Source organism: Astyanax mexicanus, chromosome 20, assembly GCF_023375975.1.
Source record: "Astyanax mexicanus isolate ESR-SI-001 chromosome 20, AstMex3_surface, whole genome shotgun sequence".
Classification (NCBI taxonomy): Eukaryota; Metazoa; Chordata; class Actinopteri; order Characiformes; family Acestrorhamphidae; genus Astyanax; species Astyanax mexicanus.
In genome coordinates, this window is record NC_064427.1 from 33,417,307 (window position 1) to 33,440,209 (window position 22,903).

A 22,903-nucleotide genomic window follows, 5' to 3' on the forward strand; every position below is an offset into this window, starting at 1 on the left:
TTAATGTTCCCAGGGTTGAGTTGAGGTGGGTTTGCTGAGTGAGTCATTTCACCACACGCTTTTAAGCCTTGTCTCTGTCTTTCCTCGTGTTGATGCTTTTCCCACCTGTTTTCATCAAAACCGACGAGTATAGTGGCTCCTGTGATTGGCTAGTCTCATACACACATGAGCCGAGGGGCGGGGTGCCATAAGCTAAACGTTACAACAGGGGCGGGGCTTGACTGAATACGGGTGGGAAAAGTAATATGGGGGGGCTGCCAGTTTACCGGGGAGTGTCCCAAATCTGGATGGCGCTTCGTTTAACATGAGAGGCGTTTGAGCTCCTAAACAAGTGGAGGACAAGTTACTATTACGGCATTTTAACGCGTTTATATGCGACAGAATTACTCGGTATGTTTTGTAAGTGTTTTATAAGGTTAAATGGTTGTCTTTAATCAAACATTTTAATACATCATGAGTTCGGAGCTAGTTTTCAGCATCTTTTGGATTATTGGGATTGTCCGTTGTCAAGGTAAGATGTTCTTAAAATCGTGTCGTTTTTTTGTAGTTAGTTAATAGCCTACTTTATATATTTAAAAGTTTATTTTACATTATTTTCTTTATTTATTTAGTTAGGACTTAGCTAATTTAACTAAACTGTTTATTTTAATCATCTTTGGCATTGTGTTGAGCTCAGACAACAAACCATATTTTGGTATTATCTAAAATCATTTCATACCATACCATATCCTATTTTTTATTTATTTTTTAAATCACATCTTCACACAATACAGTGAGGCAAACAAGTGAGTCATGAATAGAAATTATTAACGTTAAAGTTACCTATTTATTTGGAGACTTCATGTTTTAAATGTTTGAATGATTCCCTGCTACAACACTTCTATTTCAAAAGTTTGATATATATCAACAGGGGCTCTCAAACTCCTAAAAAGGGGCATGGATTATTTTTTTCTCCCCTAAAATTCATGACATAAAGGTTTAATCTTTAATATGTCTACCAATATCAGACAAAAAAACAATGTTAGCAGTTAGCTAGCTAACAGCTAGTTAGCTAGTTAGCAAACTAGTTAATTTAGTTAGCTAACCTAGCTAACTACTAAGGAAATGTAGCTAACACTATATAGCCAATAAGCTATATTTCAGTGTATAACTGAACAGTATATAACAGTATATTACTGGTGATATGAAAAAAACATTGACATTTTTATAATTTATTTCAAGAATATACTACTGCAATAAAATAAATATTAAAGTTTTACTTAATATAAATGAAAGCATTTGATAGTGTATTAAAATAAAAAAATATATAAAAAGGTTACCTATATACAGTTAGCTGTGGAGGACTAAAGTTAAAATTGCCACACATAAATGGCTTTGTCCACGCCAAAATTAGTCAGCAACAAATATCAAACATTTTTAGTACATCACGAAAAGAGAGGTAGTTTTCAGCATTTATTTACTAAATAGCCTGACAATAAAGAGTTATGCTAGGTAACAGCTAGTTAGCTGACTAACTATCTAAAGATAATTTAGTTATCTACTAAGAAATTGTAGCTATATAGCCAGTAAGCTAGTAAGGATGGGCGATATGGCCCTAAAATAACATCACAATATTTCATATTTATATATATCATATCATTCATTTAGCAAATTGCACAACAATAAATATTGTCTAGTGTCTTGAAGGTGTCACTGCAAGCAACACATGCTTAAGAGTCAAGAAACAGCTTCTAAGCTAGCTAGCTAGTTTGTAAATGTAATGTTATATATGGTTATATATGTAACACTCAAAGAGCTAGATTGTCTAATAGCACAACACAAATGTTATTCATCTCATCAAATAAAACTAAGAAAAATAGACTTTAGTCAAATGTCAAAATCTGTTTACATTCTCATTCTCTTTTCTTTTTATAGTTCACTTGATTTTCTTCAGAAGCTAATGAAAACACCAGGCATTTCAAGCCTTGGTCCATTCAGTAGATGTTAATTCGTTTAGTGTCTTAGAGCCACCTGCTGAATAATGGTCTCTAGGGAGACTTTAAGCACCAAGTATGAACTGACATGGAATTGATCTGGAAAATGTATGCAAATGTATGAGTAAGCTCAGCACAATGTTGTTTGTCAGTGTTAAATCTGAAGCTGTGCTGCTGATCTGCTTTCAGATTTTCTCGATTAACTGCAAAATAGTAGAACTCATTCTTCAGTTGTTGTCCATTGTTGTTGTGAAATTCCTCCAGCCCATAAAGTGCTCAGAAGGGTTATAGACCGTTAGTTTCCGCTTTTTCAGGAAATTGCCATGCACGGGACAATAGAAACATTTTTATAGTTGATGACAGTTGTGCCAAGAATGTGAATATCTTATTCCAATCAGCATTGTTGGGCTGCATCACGTGCCTCAGAGATCAGATCTGAAATCAGTTGAACCCTTTGACTGTCTTATGCAAGCCTGCTGTCAAATATAGGCCTACAGTAGTGTTACGATACTGTAGGAAGCAGGCAATGATCAGCTGTTCCTAAACAGTTGTTGTACAGATTTAGAAAAATGAGTGGAATCAGTGTTTTAAAAAATATGAAGCCAATTATGTTAAGTAAAGTGATTCTCCGTTATTCCTTTACAAGTGTCAAATAATTACTAGGAACATATTTTGGATGAACCACCCACCTCATTCCCGATTTGGAATAGAGAACCGTCATTCCAGAGAACACAGTTCCATTGCTCTACAGCTGAATGCTGGGCGCTTTATACGCCTCTAGCTCACACCTTTTCTTGAATATGATGCCAGTACATTTATTTTCTCTAGAGTGTGCTATTTTTTATTCGCAAATTTTCTCTATAGGGACTGGAAAGTAGCTGATTGCATTCATTAGAAGGGGTGTCCATATATTGTGAATGTACAGTGTATACAGTAGCATCACTTCAAAGGCTGGTCAAAGGGCTTATCTCATACATTTCTCTTGTAGCCACCCTTATAATGTTTTGTGCTTTTTTTATTGTATGCATTAAAATAATTGTTATGCATTTTTACATGACAAGTTTTTAACTGTAATAAATCCTAATTAGATGGCCTGATATACAGCTCTGGAAAAATTAAGAGACTTCAGTTTCTGAATCAGTTTCTCTGATTTTGCTACTTATAAGTAGATGCTTGCATACAATGAACATTGTTGTTTTATTCTATAAACTACGAATAACATTTCTCCCAAATTCCAAATAAAATGTTGCCATTTAGAGCATTTGTTTGCAGAAAATGAGAAATGGTTGAAACAACAAAAAGATGCAGAGCTTTCAGACCTCAAATAATGCATAGAAAACAAGTTCATATTCATAAAGTTTTAAGGGTTTAGAAATCAGTATTTGGTGGAATAACCCTGGTTTTTAATAACAGTTTTCATGCATCATGGCATTTTCTCCGCCACCAGTCTTACACACTGCTTTTGGATAACTTTATGCCACTTCTGTCAGCTTGGTGGTTTGATGGCTGTGATAATCCATCTTCCTCTTGATTATATTCCAGAGGTTTTCAATTTGGTAAAATCAAAGAAACTTTTAAGCGGTCTCTTATTTTTTTACAGAGCTGTATATTTAAAGCACTTATATTCTACTTGGTTGCCCTGTAGTGTGCCCTGTTCAAAAAGCAATTCAGGTTGAAACACTACTTAAAACTTAAGTGTGAATGGGTGGAGCTAATGTGGTAGGATTTGTGTTGTGGTGTTGTTGGATTTTGTAATATCATTTACAAGATAGCACCTCACAACTTGTGCAGTATTGATCGTTACCAAGCCATGACCCATTACTTCTTGCGTTTACAAAATTAGTTTACAGACTTTTTTTACAGACTGTTTGTACTGGAGAGTGAATCACACCTTTCGAAACTGTAACAGTGTTTACATACTACAACTACTCCTCAATTTGAAAAGAAAAAGAGACTTTAAGCCCTCTTGTTTGGGTCAGTGTGAGAACCAACTTCACACATTGGTTTCACTACAAAAAAGTGGCTTGGCTTGACAATAGTTTGCAAGGGCATTCTACAACCCCCAATCAAGCATGTGTTCCCTTTGTTTTAAGTACGTCCCTCCCTTGATGATGTGATTGGCGTGTTTTGGTATGAGTGCATAAAGAGGTCTTTGTAAGTAGGCCAGTAATAGCAGTTGCAGAGTCAGTGTCCATGCAATAGAGGGCTCTGTGCACAGGTGACGGATGTCCTGTTGGTGCCTGATTGTGTTTGTTAGTGAAGGCTCTTTTGTTCCTCTTACTTGCTGAAAAACAGTCCAAGACTGGCTCTGTTTTCCGCTCCACACAGGAAACCCCAGTTTTCCATCTTCTACCCACCTACTGCTCTTCAACAGCAGGCCATGTCAAATGATAGTATTCCCATGCCATCCAAAAATAGGATTTGTTTACATGAGTTGTCTGTCTTGTTTGAACAGTGGTGTCCCCTGAGGAGTGGCCCAGTGATATCCTGACATTCAAAGGAACATGTAGTTTATACTGTACCTTTAGGTTCTGGATATAGAATGGGTATTTTTATTCCAATGTTTGTTGTACAGATGGACTGACAGTTTCTACTACAAGCTACTTGCTTGGTGAGAGTCCTGTCAAGCCAAAGAATTGCATTTATAGAAACCTTAAAGGAAAACTGACATGTGTAGCATTTGGTAATTACCCTAGAAAAATAACATTTTCACTGAAGAATCTACCCAATGACCTCTATAACCCCAGATCATAAACAGTTGGAACAATATGGAAAATGCAATTATAAAAATGCAGTGTTTCTTACATTTACTTTGACTTTTTTTGTTATTTCGGACAGTATGAGCCTAACAGATTTATCAATTAACAATTAGATTTATAAATATAAATATAGCCACATATATTTTATTTTAGCAGTTTGTTACTGTCATATAATGTTTTAGCAGTTTCAACGGTTTGTTTGTGGATCAGTTTGTGTGCTTGTGGACCACTTCCTCACTATTATAACTTGCATAAGTAGTAGTAGTAGTTACTTAGAGATAGATCAGTAACTGGTTTACTAACCAGGAACATCTTACTTCTCTAATGATGTGGGATTCTAGTAGCATGTTAGCACTAAATTAACAACAATGGCCATTGTAAACAGATATTTAAAACTTGTATAATCATTACATGTGGTTGATTTAATGATTGTAACAGATATCAACATACAGTACTTAGATTTTGGAGAATTGCTGTGAGGATTTGACTTCATTCAGTGATAAGAAAAATCTCAAAAATAATGAATGGAGCACCAGCATTCCAGAGAATACAGTTAAATCTAGGGTTTTCCATCTTCCTAAGACCCAAGCTCTTGCATGGCATGCATTTTTTTATTTATCTTTGCTATTTGGGCTAAATGGCACCTGATTATTGTAAAAACAAATAATTATCTTTTTGCATGATGTAGTTTCTAAAATAAAATATGTCCACAAATGAGGACTTTAGTTTAATATTTAGATAGAACACAATGAAGTAATGATTATTTTGTGCCTGAACACAGCAACATTTTTTCGCCTGAGTGCAAAACAAAAGTAGCAACAACATTTGTGCCCCTTTGAGCAATATGGCTCCTTCAAGACGAAGACATAACAAAGTAAAAAACATAAACATTTACTGTATTAACTGTTCATTCAAAATTCTGAACAAAATCGATACTGTAACGTGTTAAACTCTTCTGACACCACTAGATGACAGTAAATGGCCTCACAAGAGGACACCAGGTCCTTGTAGAGCAAAGTTTTGCGTTTTGGTCTAGACAACCCAAAATGCGATGTCCTAGAATGTTAAAGCCCTCTAATCCATGTCTGGCATTAGGCATGTTGACAATATGTTTATGAATATATGCTGCAGGGAATCTTATTTTATTTGCAGTGGGTGCAAAATACTCTTCCCCCTTCCTGCAGATTTATCAGAAGGATTTCCTTACAAATACACAAACAAAATGCATCCGTAATGTTAAGAATCTCTGAGATTGGTAATTTTTAGTTCAGGGTGCCTGCCAGAAAGCTTTCATATACCTCTAGAGTGGTTGTGAAAAAAGGTAGTCACAAGCCCTGTTGCACACATTATTAAATGACTGATGTGAATAATTCATGCATATTGACCTTATGTGTTCTTCAGGTCCCAGGCTGCGTCCAGATGAAGGAGTCCCGCGAATAGTGCATCACCCCTCTGATGTGGTAGTGCGGGAGGGCAATCCTGCCACGCTGTCCTGCAGGGCTGAGGGCAACCCAGAACCCTCCATCCAGTGGCTGCGCAACGGCATCCCCATGGAGCCTGAGAAGATGGATGGACAGTCTCGGCCCATGGTCCTGCCTGAGGGCAGCCTTTTCTTCCTAAGCGTGGTCCCTGGGAGGAAGAGCCAGTCACATGAAGCAGTGTATGCCTGCATTGCCCGGAACAGTGCTGGCACCGCAACCAGCAGAAATGCCTCTCTACATATAGCAGGTATGCTAGAACTTCATACTTTAAATTCTCTATTGATCTGCATGTCAATTTCCCACTCTAAAGCCTGCATACATCGCTTTAGGTTCATACACTACATGGCTAAAAGTATTGGGACACCTGCTCATTTATTGGGTCTTCCAAAATCAAGAGTATTTAAAAGGATTCATCCTGCTTTTATAGGAGTGACTGTTTATACTGTCCAGGAAAGACTTTCTACTAGATTTTGGCGGCTGTGAGGATTTGGCTGTATTCAGACTGTTAGTGAGGACAGGATGTTGTATGTTCACCCCCCACCGCACCTCTTTCCCAACTCCTCAACTCATCCCAAATATTTTGGATGGAGCTTTATCATTCCAGATAACACAGTTCCACTGCTCCACAGCTCAGTGCTTTAATTAACATTATACCCCTTTAGCCCCCCCCCTTGGCATTAGGCATGAAGTTAAAATGCTCATATTTATCTTCTTCAGATAGTCCTATTCTGTTGGCAGTGACAGGGACTAGACTGTGACAGTAATGATGTCTACTTAAAAAAATGTGGTCATATATTTAGATAATATCTGAAGAACATCGTTAACAAACTTTAATAAGTACATCTTTTTTTTTGCAAAGTTTAGTTATGAGGATTTGCTAACTGATACAACTTAGTTAGGTTTCCGAAACAACCATAAATCCATGCTATCTAATTTTACATCAGTGGTGTCCAGTGCCCAAGTTATCACTACGCTCATCTGCCTAATTGAGACAGACAGAACTCGATGAAGTGAGGCTATATCACTTACTATTTAAACAGGCATTAAAACTAAAGGTCAGAGGTGAGGACAGCACGCGGAAGCCTGTGAAGATAGTCGGTGAGATTAACTGGGCTCAGATGTCAAAGTTTGCCCTCCTTCCCTGAGCAAACAGTGCACTAATTGAGCAGTAACAGCATGCTGTGTTTGCAGCTCAAACACACTTCTGCCCGCTGCATTCCACAGCACACACCCGATAGAGACATCAGAGGGAAGTCCGCTGGCAGTACATTAGGGCAGAAACGGTTGGTAAATCACTGAACTGAGGGAAGAATTAATCATATACTGTTTATCGTATTACTGTTCTGAGTACATTTTAAAGCATTTCCTAATAGACATTTAGCTACTAACTACTACATTACCATGCTTTGAGTGCATGCCTACTTCTTGGTATTGCATTTAAACAGTCTTGGAAAATATATGAATAAAGTTCTTTAAAGAACTGTTCACTGAAAAAAAATCTTTAGGGAAACAAATGTGGTTCTTGTATGGTACAAAAACAGAGGAATTTCTGAACTAGCACACATTCAGAAATAAGGGGCCATAGACCACCTTCTTTGTTTGCCAGCTATAGGCCACGGAAGTCATGTTGTTATTTTGTAGTCAGCACCAGGTGGCCATGCCCATAGGGTTCTGAGCGTATTTATTTACCATGTTATGTTTTGCTATCCGCCTGCAAAGCTTGCAAGCTTAGATCCAACGGACATAATGTGCAAACAATAGTCTAAAGGGGCAAAGCAGTCTTTATAACCAGCAGAAAGCTCCAGCTTGTGAAAAGTGGCGATGGTCATGATTTTGGGACCTGTGTGTGAAACCACACAATTATTGCTTTTTCTTTAATTGAACAGCCAGAGAAATATATATTTTTTGGCAATATGCAATTGTGCAAGGTGTAATAATGCACTGTGTGTATTTATCATCTCTAAATATTAAATATTGTTTACTTTTTGGAGTCAAACTCATTAAAAAGGCTGAGAAACTCCAAGTAAAGTTAAGAGAATCTGTGAATTCCCATATGGAAAAGCACTATGTAGTTCAGAGTGGAGACAACCGAGAAGGCTAAAAATGCAAAAAATTCTGTTATTTGAGTGTAATTTCTTCAGCTTCCTTTAGCTTGCTTCTGACTGTTGCTGCAGTATGTTTGGTTTTGATTATTTTAAATGTAGTCTGCATTGTGTGCTGTTTTGTTTGGAAAGTAGTGTTTGTTAGCTAATAGCTACTTTTTATGGGCTAAAAGATGCACTCTTGATAGTGGTATCCGATTGTTGTTAAAATTATTAATTCTCTTTCCTCCATGAGGTGTGTTAGTCTTACACATTCTACAAATGAGTACCAAAAGTGTTTTTTTAAGCATTGCTCTAATGACTTTATTTCTCTACTTCTTGCAGCGTTACGTGATGAGTTCCGTGTGCAGCCCAGTGATGTGGAAGTCACCATGGGTGAAGTAGCTGTGATGAACTGCAGCCCACCCGTAGGGCATCCAGAACCCAACATCTCCTGGAAAAAAGATGGCGTCCTCATTAACCTTGCAGACGACCACTACACAGTGAGACCATTGCCCTCATTTATATATTGTGTTTTATAAAATCAAGATATAGATGGGAAAGGAGTGTTTGTCAACTAACTTGCTTGGATACTGAAGTCAGATTCACTTTGTCGTGATTATGTATTACACCGTGCCCTGTCAGCATGCAGGGTTCATCACTAGAGGGGGGTATTGTAAAGCATATAAAAAAGAAAATTCAGCTCTCCTGATTTTGATCAAAGTAGGGAGGATTAACATATTGGAATGATCATGTCTGACTGTTTGTTGGTTCTGTTTAATGATCAGGAGCTGAATGGGAAACTGATAATTGCTCCAGCTCAGAGACAGGATTCTGGAGTGTATGTCTGTGTGGCCACAAACATCATTGGAGTCAAAGAAAGTAATGCAGCCATTCTCTCTGTTTTGGGTAAGCTACATTATTGCACTCCACACTCTAAGCATAAAGGGTTCTGTATAATACTGTAAAATGTTATATTCCTTAGTGGAATGCTTTCGGTGCTATATAGAGTAGTTCTACAAAAGATTTTCCAAAAATGTGAAGAATGCTTTAATCAGGTAACGACCAAATGGCTTTTTAAGGTTTAATGCTTCTATATATTCCTTAAAGGTTAGTTGTCCTTTTGGAAGGAAGTCCCTAGGAATATTACAGTACCTAGCAATGCAGTTGCATAAAAATTAAGGATTTTCTCTATAACTGCATGAAATTACATTTTTTTCTTCTTATTATTAGTATTAAATAATGTATACTAGTGACACTTCATATCATTTTGCTATAGAAGTGAGGAGTATAAGTCACTGTGGTTGTTGGAGCTTAAGAAATATTGTAGTAACTGCTTCACTCAAAAATTACACTAAATATTATTCTAAATATTATTAAGGTATCTGGCCACAAGTCTAGCATTCCATAATTTCTTAAAATCCCTAAAAGCGAATTTTATTATGTTACATTCAAATGTAACATAATAAAATTGCTAATATGAAATAAAAAAAAATTGAAGATGTTACATAGAGAATCTTTACACCTAGAGCAATCAGAAATAGCTGATATATGTTGCCGCTGCATAAAATACCAACCCCTGTCATTTGAGTGTTTGTTTTGTGTGTTTTTTAATCCACACTGCTTTTTTATAATTCAGTTAATTTTACTGAAAATCTAACATTTTATGCTTGAGTTTCAAATGTGGCAAAATGCTAACCTACAAGTGCTATTTACGGTATACGGTATAAACTCTGACGAACTTGCAGTAAAAGTGAAATTATCTTAACAGTGGCCAGTAAAACAGTAAAAGTAAAACATTCCAAATATTTGGCCCTTGGTCCAATATGTGTAAAATAAAATGCACAAATTTGACACTCAAGCAAACAAATAGTTGTATGTGGCAAACATGCTGGCTTCCCTACAAGACTGCAAAACATGGTGGCTGATGTTGCATGTATCAGAGGAGGCATGTGCTGGTCTTCATCAACTAGTGTTGGGAGCATTGCTAGAAATGAGAGAAGGACTAAGGACAGGGTAATTGGCCTATCAAACTTTATTAATACCAAAATATTAATATTTAGTCAGGTTTGCCATGTTTTGATAGAGTTAGTGTGTGTACTAAAAGGTTTGTTTGCATCTTGAAATCTTGAAGTAGAGTTAATAAAAAAAAAATACATTTTAAGGATCGAGAATTTGGCTGATTGTGTAATAGTTTGTGTTAGAGTGTTGCTGCGTTAAACAAAAACAGTAGAGTGAACACATCTATTTGCGTCTTCTTCAGAGAAGCCAGCATTGCTGCTTGAGCCACAGGACGTCACTGTGGGCCTGGGTGAGTCAGCTCATTTCTTCTGTGAAGCGCAAGGAGACCCTGTGCCTGTAGTGAAGTGGAGCAGGGAGCAGGGAGCGCTACCTAACGGCAGGTCAGACATACAGGCGGATACATTTTACACACTGATCTGTTGTGCCTCATGTATATGTTAGTATAGCTCAGACATTGTTATACTTGTTAGGCTCTATCAATAGAAAACTGCTTAATATTGTATGTGTTTTTTTATTATTATTATTATTTTTTTTACCTTGTGTCATTGTATTAGGTATTTGGTTAATCCAGACCAGAGTCTTCAGCTCCACTATGTGACATTGCAGGATGCAGGCAGGTACACCTGTACTGCAACCAGTGATATAGGGGTGGCTACAGCCAGCGCTCAGCTAGTTGTGGAAGGTGATGTCATAAGTAAAAACTTACAGCTTCTTTTGCATTATGTGATGTATTCTAATAATTTAAATATTATTTATCCAAAACTCTTACAACTATGTCATTGTATGTTGCAGATGCAGGCAGCAGCAGTCAAAGGGATCTGCATAAAGAACTCTCAGCCCTACGGGTCAGTTTGGAGAACGTCACTGTCCTAAGAACTGCATCCAATGTCTCACAGGTCATGTGGAAGGTAATTGTGCACATATTTTCTGGATTACTTTGCAGGCACAAAAGGAAGCTAAGTAAGGAAGAGTAATAAAGATATACAGTGGCTTGCAAAAGCATTGAAAGCATTTGAACTTTTTTACATTTTGTCATCTAACAACCACCAACTTAAATGTATTTTACTGAAATTTTAAGTGATAGATCAACACAAAGTAGCACATAATTGTGAAATGGGACGACAATGATACTTAATCCAAAAAAATCTGAAAATTGTTACATGCAAAAGTATTAAGCCCTTTTACTCTGAAACCCCAAAATAAAATCCAGTGCGATTAACTGCCTTTAGCTATTTTGCAAAGCAGAATAGGCAAAAATCTCAGTCTTTAAGTGCTCAAAACTGGTAGAGACATACCCCAAAAGACTTGCAGCTGTAATTGCTGCAAAAGGTGGTTCTTCATTTTCAGGAGTATAAATATTTTTGCAAGCTACTGTAGTTTTTATTCTGTTTATTGATTTTTTTAAATGCCCAATTGTGGGCATTGTAATTAATGTAATTCTATCCATCTATCCACGTTATAAAAAGTTTGTAGTTTGTGTATTTTATTTTATATATATATTTCTATATTTCTATAAATGTTTATAAATCTGTGTGAATTGTGTGTATAAACATAAAAAGTGCACAAATAATGGCGCTAATATGAGACTATATGTCCAGACTTATAAGTGATACAGACAAAATGTGTTTATGTTTTTTTTTTTTTTTACAGATATCCTGGCTTATGTCAGCAAATTAGCAGGAACCATGACCACTTACTGACCAAGCCATACTACATTTTACTCTAAATTTGTTAAATATGCAAAAACTGCCCACAAATGGGTGTTGTTTTCTTTGTGCAGAATATTATTAAGGTGTTGTCTTCTCATTTGAAAAGGATTTACAGTAGATCAGGGGTCACCAACCCTGCTCCTAAAGATTTACCATCAATCATGGGACTAACACACCCCATTTAAGTAATCAATCTTATCCAGAGACAGTAATTCAATGGATCAGGTGGGATTGATTAGTGATTAAAGCTGAAGTCTCCTGAATGGTTGCAGCAGTCTTCAGGAGCATGACTGTACAAGATGTTGGAATGTTGCTTTTAGAACATCAGTTATCAGTTTTGGATCACAAACACCACTCAGACTCATCTCATAGACATTGATTAACACTTCTTCATTCCACAGAGTTCAGTTTTACTGCACTAGATTCCACTAATGCACTCCTTCACTCCTGGGGGCCCTTATAAATGTTCTTCTTTCTTTTCTTTTCCAGCTTCAGTCATTACCCTCCCAGCCGCACTACCTGGAAGGCTTTGAGGTGCTGTACCGCTCCCTGCTGCCTGCCAGTTCAGACTGGGCTGCTCAGAGGGTCCCTCAGCCTGCATTACAGACACACGTGGGGCCCCTAAAGAGAGGCTACAAGTACGAGTTTAAAGTTCGGCCATATGGGAGTGATTTATATGGCAGAGAGAGCAACACCAGACACCTCAGAGTACCAGAGACAGGTACATTCTCACAGCAGGCTTTCCGATGATGTTGCAACATGTGACATGTGACATGACATAACAGTATATTACATGGCTTAAAACAGTAGCAGCTGCTTTTTTAAGTATAATTTAGGTACTACATTAGGTTTTTTCGGACATAACCGTGTGTTATGTTGTACCAGAAACTACATTTGAGATAAATTAACAGTTCAGAACTGCTTGAGGGAGATGTGTGAGGCTTACTAACCTGTAAGCTTACTGTAAGCTTCCATTACTTGTTAACTGTATTAGCACCATAATTACAATATTAAACCAAATAAATATTTATTACACACCTATGTCTATGGCTTAAAAGTAATAAAAAATCATTAAAAGGCTAGGGGCCCTATCTCACATCCTGCCTACACTCTATGTGCTTGCATCATTTAATTAGCAAAGAAGCTTGTGAATATATCTATATATCTAATTGAGGTGCTCCACAGTGGCGCCACAGATGCGCTACTGACTGATTATAACTCTGACAACAGTCAACAGTTAGGCATTCATTGCTATCCCACTTGTTACACACACACATACAACAGGGTTCGTACGGTCATGAAACCCTGGAAAAGTAAAAAAATAAAATAAATAGCAGGCTTATCCAGGCCTGGATAAGTTTTGGAAAAATAAAAACACCCAGAAACTTTTGGAATCAAGTCATGGAAATTTGGTCTACAAACCTTTGTGTTTCCGTTTATCGATGGAGAATATCTATTTTAAGCTAAACAAATACATCAGCACAGAGTTAATTCAGTAATTCAGCCCTACACAATGGATTTGACACACATTTTAATATTAAAGATTGTGGGTCTGATTCATTTTAGGCCTACTATAATCAATTTTGATATATATGATAAATATATATATAGTTCTAATTGATTTTTGGTTTTATTGTCCATGTCTGCACTGTTTTAAAAATCATATGGTCATAAAAATTTGCCTTGAAGGCATGGAAAAGTCATGAAAAAATCATGGAAATTTATTGGTTAAAAAGTGTATGAACCTTGACACAAGGATACGCAGGAGTGCATAAACCCAACTTTTACATCAGCAATAAACAGAATACAGAATAAAGTAACAACATTGCTGTTCCCTTAAATGAGAAGCGCAGAAGAAATTGCTATGTTAAAGTAGCAATTTGCCAAAATAAGAGCGCACTTTGCTCTTAAAAGGAATGTCAAGTGACACGCTGATTGATTTATTTTTTACTTTTACGTCCAAACCACACTCATGATTTATTAAAAAAAATGAGAACACTTTAGTGTGTTTTGAGCTATGCAGGGCGTAGTTTTTGCATCCTCACAATACCAAAGACACACTGACACTGCCTAAATCAAGCTGCGCTTTGCACGGTTGATGACTTGCGAATAGATTGTTAAAGTAGGGCTGTAGGTATCTCACACTCTTACTCATTTTTTTTTGCAAATGTAGTCTAAAGGTTAAAATTTAAATCTAAAGGTAAATATCCTCAGGATTTTGTTACATTTGCACTGGAACACAGTACAGGGGAGGATCTGAATTTTTCACCTCTGCTGAATTTCTTGTCCAAAAAGCAACTTGTCATGCAGTGATAGTATTACTATGTCCTCAGTGCCCAGCACTCCTCCTCAGGAAGTGTCCATAATGATGCCCACAGACCGTAACGACACAGCCCATCTGAGCTGGCTGCCCCCACCTCATGACGCTCACAATGGGATCATTCAAGGATACCAGGTACCACAAACACAAATGATAGTTTTAGGTAATTCACAGCCCTAGCTATTGTGAGGATTGACTCAACACAGTAGGCCCATTACATCTATAGTGGGATATGGTCAATCACACAGAATTAGACTGGTCCATCAGTCTCTGTCAATATCTGATAAAAAGGATGAATCATAGATTTTTTTTCTTTTTCTTAGCCTCAGTGTGTGTTGTCTCTCTCAGGTGTGGTGTGTCCAACAAGAAGAGCAGCAGTACCTGAACTGGACAGTGGACAGTGGCACACACAATCTGGAGATTAGCCAACTGCAGCCTGGCAAACACTACTGGATCAGAGTGGCGGCGGTCAATGGGGCCGGGATCGGAGTGCAAAGCAATCCATACAAACTGATAATAGGTACATAAACTACTCTAATCCATGAGGAGCTTTTCGAAAGAAGTCTGTTAACCTGTCTTACTCTGCCCAAGCCATGTTCCTCACAGTGACTAGCGTTTTTTACAGTTTATAGTTATTTATATGGATCATCTGACAGTGAACAAAACATTACGGTATTTAAAAAATAAAAAATATTCAAAAAAAGTTTATAAAGTTTTAGAACAGTAGGCTCATCAGTCTTTTGAAAAAGGGGCTCCATTACGGTCTTTCCTGGAAGTTAACATAAAAGAAAATGGGGTGGTGTAAATGGAGGGACCTATGCTGTGGACACACCCACACTCAAATGACTAATAATGTAATATATTACTAATAAGCTAATTATAATGCTTAGTGCTCCAAATCAAATGTTGGACATAGTATGAAAAATGACATAAAACTTGATAGTATGTGCATCATAACAGTGCTAAGATTATATTATTATATAGTTAATTACACACTTAGTTAAGTAAAGAATCATGTTTGCATTTTATTTACATTTTGTAGGTTTTAATCTGTGCTTATGATGTCTGATTTTTTTTTTTACTTTTTATGTCAAATAAAAATCAAACACATTTTAAAAGATCTCTTTCTCATCTTATTGTCCTCTCTCTTTCTGTTTTTGTGTGAATTTGTGTCTCTCAGAATCTAAGAAGCCATCAACATCCTTTCACAAAAATGCACTGAATCTATCTGATGTTGTGGCAATAATGAAGGAGCCAATATTTATTGGCAGCATTGGCGCCCTCTTGTGGTGCGTGCTGATGGCTACAGCTATTTATCTATACAGAAAACACATCAGACCATCCAATCTGGGAGGAGGACATCACAAGAAGCCTGGTAAATACCAGCCAGTAATCACTGGGCATTATATTACTGCAGTTTATTTATGTTTTGTTGTGAATGGTTAATGCGAAATGATTCTTGATCTTTTTTTTTTAGGATTGTATCGATTGGCTAGTGAGGATTTAATCATCAAGCACAGGTAAAGCGCTGTAGTGTGTATTTTAAACTTAAAGTGGCAGTCCATATTATATTGATTCTAAACTGAAAGCAGAGGCATTTCTGAGTGGAGAAGTGACAAAATATTGTGTTTAATGGTACCAGTGTGCTGGAGCGACCTTCCCTGCGAAGCCTTTTATATTCATTCTAAAAACTGGGATGTCTGTTCGCTTTTCGCAGAAGTTTTTCTAGCCACGTCTTTACATACTTGCATCACATATACAGCCTCTAAAAGAGGATCCACCTCAGTTTTACTGAACGAGGTGGAGCAATGGAGACTTCAGAAAGGGAGCTCGATTCAGTTACCCATTCTCATTTGGTTATGACATTTTAATATTGTATATAAAGAATTGCAAACTTTAAAACAGTTTGTATCTGAATGTTGGCTCACAATTCACTTTTCCACTCGCACAACTTCAAAACCTGTTAACTTTATAATACTGATTTACTGAGTAAAAGTAGTTATTACAGTTAATAACGGAATATTAATCCTGCATTGCTCTTCTGTGGGAATTTGTCATTTAGAGTTTTGATGTTAACTTCTAAGTTAAATTATTTTAATCAATAATTTGGTTCTTAGATATTGTTCTTGTTCTTGCTAGGATGGCAGCTCCAGATTCTCCATGGATCTCCGGATCTTGGAGGCCAGACTCCAACAGTGAGCAGTACCAGAGTCTGTGGACACAGAACAAACAGGAGAATGCAGGCCTGAAGAGAAGCAGTGAGTCAGACTCTATGTTCTATGCAGCTCTGACCAATAGCATGGTCTGATGGTCATTAGTAATTTACCTGCCTGGATTTTCTGAAGTCAGATTAATTCAGGCGCACGAGAAAAGGTCTGATTATTCTAGGATTATAATTAAATGTTAAAACTGAAACAAAAAAATACACATTTTCTGAGATCTTAAGAACAAAAGATTTTTTTTGTCATTAAATTGTATTGCTGTCAATTGCTGCATTCTAAACTGAATACGATTACACTAAATGTGGAATGGTTGTTTTTAATAAGACAAGATAATACACTAAGGCAACAAATAAAATTTATTTATAAATATATTGAGGCTAAAAAATAATGTATTGATGCTCATATAAAAAATTGTAAGCAAAATCCTGAGCAATAGATTAAGAAGACGTCAGGATCACCAAGTGTACAGAAGTTATAACAAATGAAACATGTAAAATACTAATTTAGCAAAACTGGAAAACATGTGCAACAGTTTTGTTTTGCAGGAAATTACGTCATTCCATGATGTGTTTTTTATCACAAAAACACATATATGTAATAAATAAGCTACTGGGCAACCAAAGTCACTACACAAATAAATAAATTAAAATGACAAATTATGGTTCTAAAGAGTTTATGTAAAGAATCTCGAACACACTATTTAGTCCCACATTATGTTTTATCTGTTTTTACCATAATACTTTTTTTTGTTATAGCTGTGTATCAAACTTTAAAATTTGTGTAGTTCTTGTATAGGGAAAATGCTGTTATTCTGAAGTAACAACCCTAACATACAGAGGCTTACTGGTGAACTGGCAGATTACACTTAACCTGCCAGAAACAATTCTGATTATCTTATCTTAACATAGTCCTATTACTGCAGCTGTAATGTGCTTTTGTGTTTGTTCTGTTTTAAATATGCATTAAATTAATTGTTTTGACTGGAGATCTAAAAATTATTATTCTATTTTGTTAAAACAACGTTTTATCTCATGACAGGAACGTGAACCACCACAATTCTTTGTTTTTTAAGGCGTCAAACTAAAACCTTACTATAGACATCGCGGTGGGCCAATTATTTTCCTTTATGCAGTTCATTTTTGACATTTGACATTTTCTAATTCTTCTTGTTACCATGAGACTTGTAGGAAGTTAGCAGCATGCAAACACATCCCTTAAACGCTGCTCAGTAAACCTTTAATCGTCACCTTGAATCTGTCATTCTCTCAGGCAAGCTCTGTCCTCGAAATGACACTCTGACAGGCCTGACTCATCCCTGCAGTCCTCATCACTGTTAATTAATGTCTGCAGTGAGGGATGTTATGTAAATGTGTCCTCTGTCTTCCCCCCACACTGACAGCTCTACCCATAACAGCCAAACCCGACTCCAGCCCTCTGGAGGCAGCTGTCCCCATTGTGCCCGACAACTGCGGAGTCTACGGCACCTTCTACGTGGATCTGACCGGGAACAAGCTGAAAACATTTAACAGCCCGGCCCAACGGCCCAAAATGCCCCACAACAATACCCAGCAGCTTCCCAGCTCAGAGACCATCCGCATCACTCAACCTGTAGCCAAGGCACCGGTAGTCAGGGAGGGGCAAGTGATGCCATGGAAACGGGCTCTGCCATGCCAGCCTAATATGGGCATTCGAAAGGAATCATGGGAGAAGAACTTTAAACGAGGTGAGAGGGTGTTTTCTGTTCTTTCTTTACAACTATTTAACACAGCCTACAATCTTTCCTATGTATTGATTTATACCTACAGTATATCTTGTTTAGTTTAATTTACATAAAAAATCATTTGATTTATCTGAATTACAAAAGACAGACAATTACATTTACATTTAGGCAGCACCGTGGCTTAGTGGCTTGCATCTGGTCACAGGGGTCCTGGGTTCAATTCCCTATCTGGGTGGAGATTCCATGTTCTCTTTAAAACATTCGGACTTAATTGGTTACTCTAAATTGCCCTCATTTGTATGTATTTGTGTGCCTGTATGTGTGAGTGTAAATTTATGAATGTAAATACATGAACTTATATGTGTGTGTGTGTGTGTGTGTGTATGACTGTATGTCTAGATATACATAAATACATATAGATATACATTTACTCATACCAACACATTTTTTTTACGTAAACCAAGTACCACTTTAATTGAATCAATATTGCAGGTCATTGTTTTGAAGTAGAATGTGATACATATCCATATAAATCTGATGACATTCTAGAGGGTTGCATCCTTGTACAAGGCATCCATCCTAGGAAGAATACTGCTTAAGGGTTGCATGGTTTTATGATGCATATTTCAAAGTGTTTTCCAGTAAAGGTTTACAGTGTTTTAAGTGTGAAAAAGGCTTGTGTATCTCTCTTTGCAGAGCTGCATGCAGTAAACAGTGCTCCATTAGTTCCCCTGCATCAACAGGCCCTGGTGGTGCGCAACGCCCCTATCAATCATAAACACAGGCTCAGCCAGCATCCAGGTACATCCCAGCCACATTTCAGCTGTTTAGGTGCCTTTCCAAATGCTGTGTATGTCTATACTGCAATATGCTAAAATAACAGTAAACAGTTCATTTACACAGTTTCTCCTTTACCCCAAATAAGGTTTTACCCTAAAACGACCTAGTATTTCATAAACCTGTAGTGGAAATCAAGTAGGCATACTTTATTCTGGTTTTAGAATACTGTATGTCAAAATCAAAAACCATATAAGCATAGCAATAGCATTAAATAGGTTTATAGTAGTTACATATCTTTGTATATCTACATAATATGTTTATCATATGTCATTATTTGACAATTTACACTTTAAAGCCACTAATGTTGTTCATTCAGTGTAAGCTTCTAATAATAACATCAGCAGACATTTGATTAGGCTGATTGAAATTACCACACAATTAAACTAATCAGTCATGAACAAGGATACACTGTCACTGTCACTGATAAGTGACACCCTAATAACACCCTCTTGTGAATAATCCTGCTAAACGTGAGTGAATAAGTGAGTGAGTGAGTGAGTTACAAGCCCAGTCCAAGAGGCACTTCACATTTTAAAATAAGAAAATATCAAAAATGAATTGTTTCCAAAGATTGATTTCCTAGACAGGAATTAAACCTAGACATAGACTATATTGTCCTTTTAATAGGAAATTTCCCATATATATATATATATATATATATATATATATATATATATATATTTATGAAATCATTGAATGTGTTTAAATGCACTTAATAAAATATTGTCAGTTATCCAACCAATGCATTTAAATGAAAACAGATAATGGGGAATTTTTTTAAATTACTTAAAACCAGAGCTTAATGCCATGGCTTTAAATCATTTAGTTTCAGTGTTGCTCTAAACATGTTTTGGCACCATCTCGCAGGTCTGTGTTAAACACTGCTTGCTTATTTCTGGTACCACAGACTATTTTCACACATGTGCAGACTGAGAAATCCAATAAAACTCCATGTATGTGTTTACATGCATTGAGAAATCTGATTACTGAATAAAAAAGTCTGATTTATGGACCTTAATCTGATCTAAGAAATTGGAATAAATAATTAAATAACTGCAGAAATCTGTTTTTAATCAGATTATTTATAAGGTTAATTTAATCAGACCATCAGCAAATTAAAGGATTCAACCTAACAAGTCTTGGCTAATGACCTACTTTTGGGGAACGGGGAAACTATGTAAATGTTGTTTTTTGATATTATCATTATCACACAAACAATCACTTTAAAAATTTGCATCTATCTGTGGACGGTTTTCCTATACTTGACCAAACTGTGTTGTTTTTAAATGAAGTATATTAAAGGAATACATTGTTCTCTAGGAGGGGTCTCAGAGGGCGTGAAGCCGTTCGGTTCTCCCAGAATCCTACACTACTCAGCCTCACTGCACTTAGTGGACATGCTGCCCAATCCTCCTCCTCTGCCAATGGAGGACAGCCAGAGTGTCAGCTCTGAGGAAGGGTAAGCTAGCCAACAGATCAACCGCATATCTCCTCTTAACACATGGCCATTTTGTTAAAGCTGGACTCAGCCTCAGCTTTACAGTCTTGTACTTTCCTCCCTCTCTGTGTGAGATTAGCCTACACACCTCAACACTCCGGCATAGCTCAGATTGGTGGGGGGTTTACTATAACTGTTATATCCCACGGCTGCCCACAGACCATAATAGAGCTGTTAAGTCTAGCGCTGTGGGGAGGGGATGTATGGCCATGCCCTGTCATCAGGCAGAAATGGTAAAGGAAGTCACATTTCCTGGAAGTCTATTCAGCTTGAGGCCCTTTTAAATTGACGAGGTGCAAAAGGACTGCCTCATTATAGAGTCTGGAAGTGTGCGGGTTTAAAATGTGAGCGGTAGTCATAGAGACCAAGCCCACCTCACGCTTGTGGCCAGAAACCAGAGTCATTAAATGACTCCACTCAGGGAAATGGGTAAGATAACACCTATTTATATACACTGTAGAGAAGGGTGGCAGCCCAACTGTATCTGAAAAAGAAATTCTTGTTCAAGAACTTCATGGAGCCTGAAGTGATTCTGTAGTAACATGTACGGTAGGTACATGCAGCTTGTTGGTGATATCATGGGGGGGAATTCAGTGTCAGTACAGCAGAATAGTGATGATGACAGCTGACATTTATATTTTGTTGATTTAAAGTAGTGTTGTCAAAGTTTTAATGTCTTTCTAACGTCAAATATTGATGCTATATTGATGTAAAATACCAACATTTTGTTTGTTTCATATATTTTAACCAAAACCAAACATCCGTAAAATTCTAACATTGCAGGTTTTAAATTATGGTGTTATGTAGCCACATTTTAACACATGTTTGACATTGGAGCTTGTCAACCCAGTTTATTTTTTTAAAGATATGTGATTTTGATTTTTTACGTCAACCAAACAAAACTTTCAACAAAAAGTCAACATCTGTATAACGATGGAGCTTAATGTCATCCCAGTGTTGCTTGTTGAAGGATATATGACTTTTGATTACCAAAATGTTGGGTTTTGACATCAAGCCAAACATCTGTTTAACATTGGAGCTTGATGGTAACTCAATATCGGATTTAATGGATACATGACTTTAGATTCCAACCAAAATTCAACATCTGTACAATGGTATCTGCTGTTGAAGTATTTTAAACATCTCTCAGCCATTTAAATAATGTCTGTTGCCTACTTTAAAATGTTCTTGTATTGCATAGCTTTTGGGTGCAAAATATAAACATTTAATCCAGTTTGAATTTAAATTTATACATGCAAATAAAGCTTTTGAGATTAAAACTATCATAGAATATATTTTAGCTATAATATCTAAACAATATTATTGCAAAAACCTGCTTGATTAACACTTTCTTTCAGATAAATTTGTAAACATTGCATCATGTAATTTTTGTTATATTTCATACAGTTCATACCATCAAATAATACCATTCATGTTCTTCACCCTTATACACAGTAAATGATTATATTATACTTTAATACTATTAATATTTAAGCATGTTTACTTATTTTGAAATAAAAAATGAAATATGAAATACAATGTTTAATTTGTTGTAAAACTTGTAACAGGTAAAAAGCCATATCATATGTCAAATATTATTTTTTAGGTCTTTGTATTGCTACAACTTGAGTTAAAAATATAAAAGATATGAAAGAATATATATAAGAATAAGAGTTAAGATAAAAAAACACAGCCAGGTTGATGTGTTATTGTGGACAGCCTCTTTCTGTCACATAGACTTTACACAGAGATAGTGGACGTCTTGGGTAGAAAATACAAGACAAATCTACAAATACGAAACCTTAATCTAAATCCCTGTTATCAGGTCCAGCCGGTCCACTAAGCTGACGGTGGATGCTGGTTCCCTGCAGTCTGTGTGTGCTGCCTCCACCCTGCAGGGTCCTGCTACTGTGGCAACAGGCTGCCCCTCCCAACGAAGCCCCTCCTACAGCCACCTCTCTACTGCATCCTTCTGCCTATCCACTGATGATAATCAGGATACCCTCAGTACACAGGCACACGAGTACCTGGAACTGAGCCCTAAACCACTCAGACGCAGGTGAGAAAGGATGCACACATGTACACATTTGTAGAAACCACTTTAGGCAGACTTTTATGCCTGTCATTTTGTAAAATAATAGTAAGGCACTGATGCTTTTGACTAATATTTTAATTGGTAAGATTTTATTTTTGGTAAAGGCATTTGTTCAGGATGTGGAAGTGGTATGTTGTATGTAGTTTCTTTTATGTACGCTATATATGTCTTTAGGGAATAAAA

At 36.7% G+C, this 22,903-nt stretch overlaps 1 protein-coding gene across 3 annotated transcripts in view; it reads left to right on the plus strand.

The window, feature by feature from the left end:
- Positions 1–22,903, plus strand: part of robo4 (roundabout, axon guidance receptor, homolog 4 (Drosophila)) — a 36,633-nt gene that overhangs the window by 5,421 nt on the left and 8,309 nt on the right. The window contains exons 1-17 of one of the 3 annotated variants that reach the window (XM_007231114.4): positions 266–511; positions 6,134–6,460; positions 8,640–8,797; positions 9,083–9,203; positions 10,558–10,696; positions 10,871–10,998; positions 11,109–11,224; positions 12,515–12,746; positions 14,359–14,480; positions 14,694–14,865; positions 15,526–15,720; positions 15,823–15,865; positions 16,485–16,603; positions 17,967–18,290; positions 18,984–19,088; positions 20,448–20,586; positions 22,451–22,684. In XM_007231114.4, the coding sequence (XP_007231176.3) occupies positions 454–511; positions 6,134–6,460; positions 8,640–8,797; positions 9,083–9,203; positions 10,558–10,696; positions 10,871–10,998; positions 11,109–11,224; positions 12,515–12,746; positions 14,359–14,480; positions 14,694–14,865; positions 15,526–15,720; positions 15,823–15,865; positions 16,485–16,603; positions 17,967–18,290; positions 18,984–19,088; positions 20,448–20,586; positions 22,451–22,684 (2,732 nt within the window). In that variant the 5' untranslated portion in view covers positions 266–453. Of the gene's footprint in view, positions 1–265; positions 512–6,133; positions 6,461–8,639; positions 8,798–9,082; positions 9,204–10,557; positions 10,697–10,870; positions 10,999–11,108; positions 11,225–12,514; positions 12,747–14,358; positions 14,481–14,693; positions 14,866–15,525; positions 15,721–15,822; positions 15,866–16,484; positions 16,604–17,966; positions 18,291–18,983; positions 19,089–20,447; positions 20,587–22,450; positions 22,685–22,903 lie in introns of those variants that run through there. The other 2 variants (XM_015608797.3, XM_015608795.3) reach the window with 2 other exon arrangements.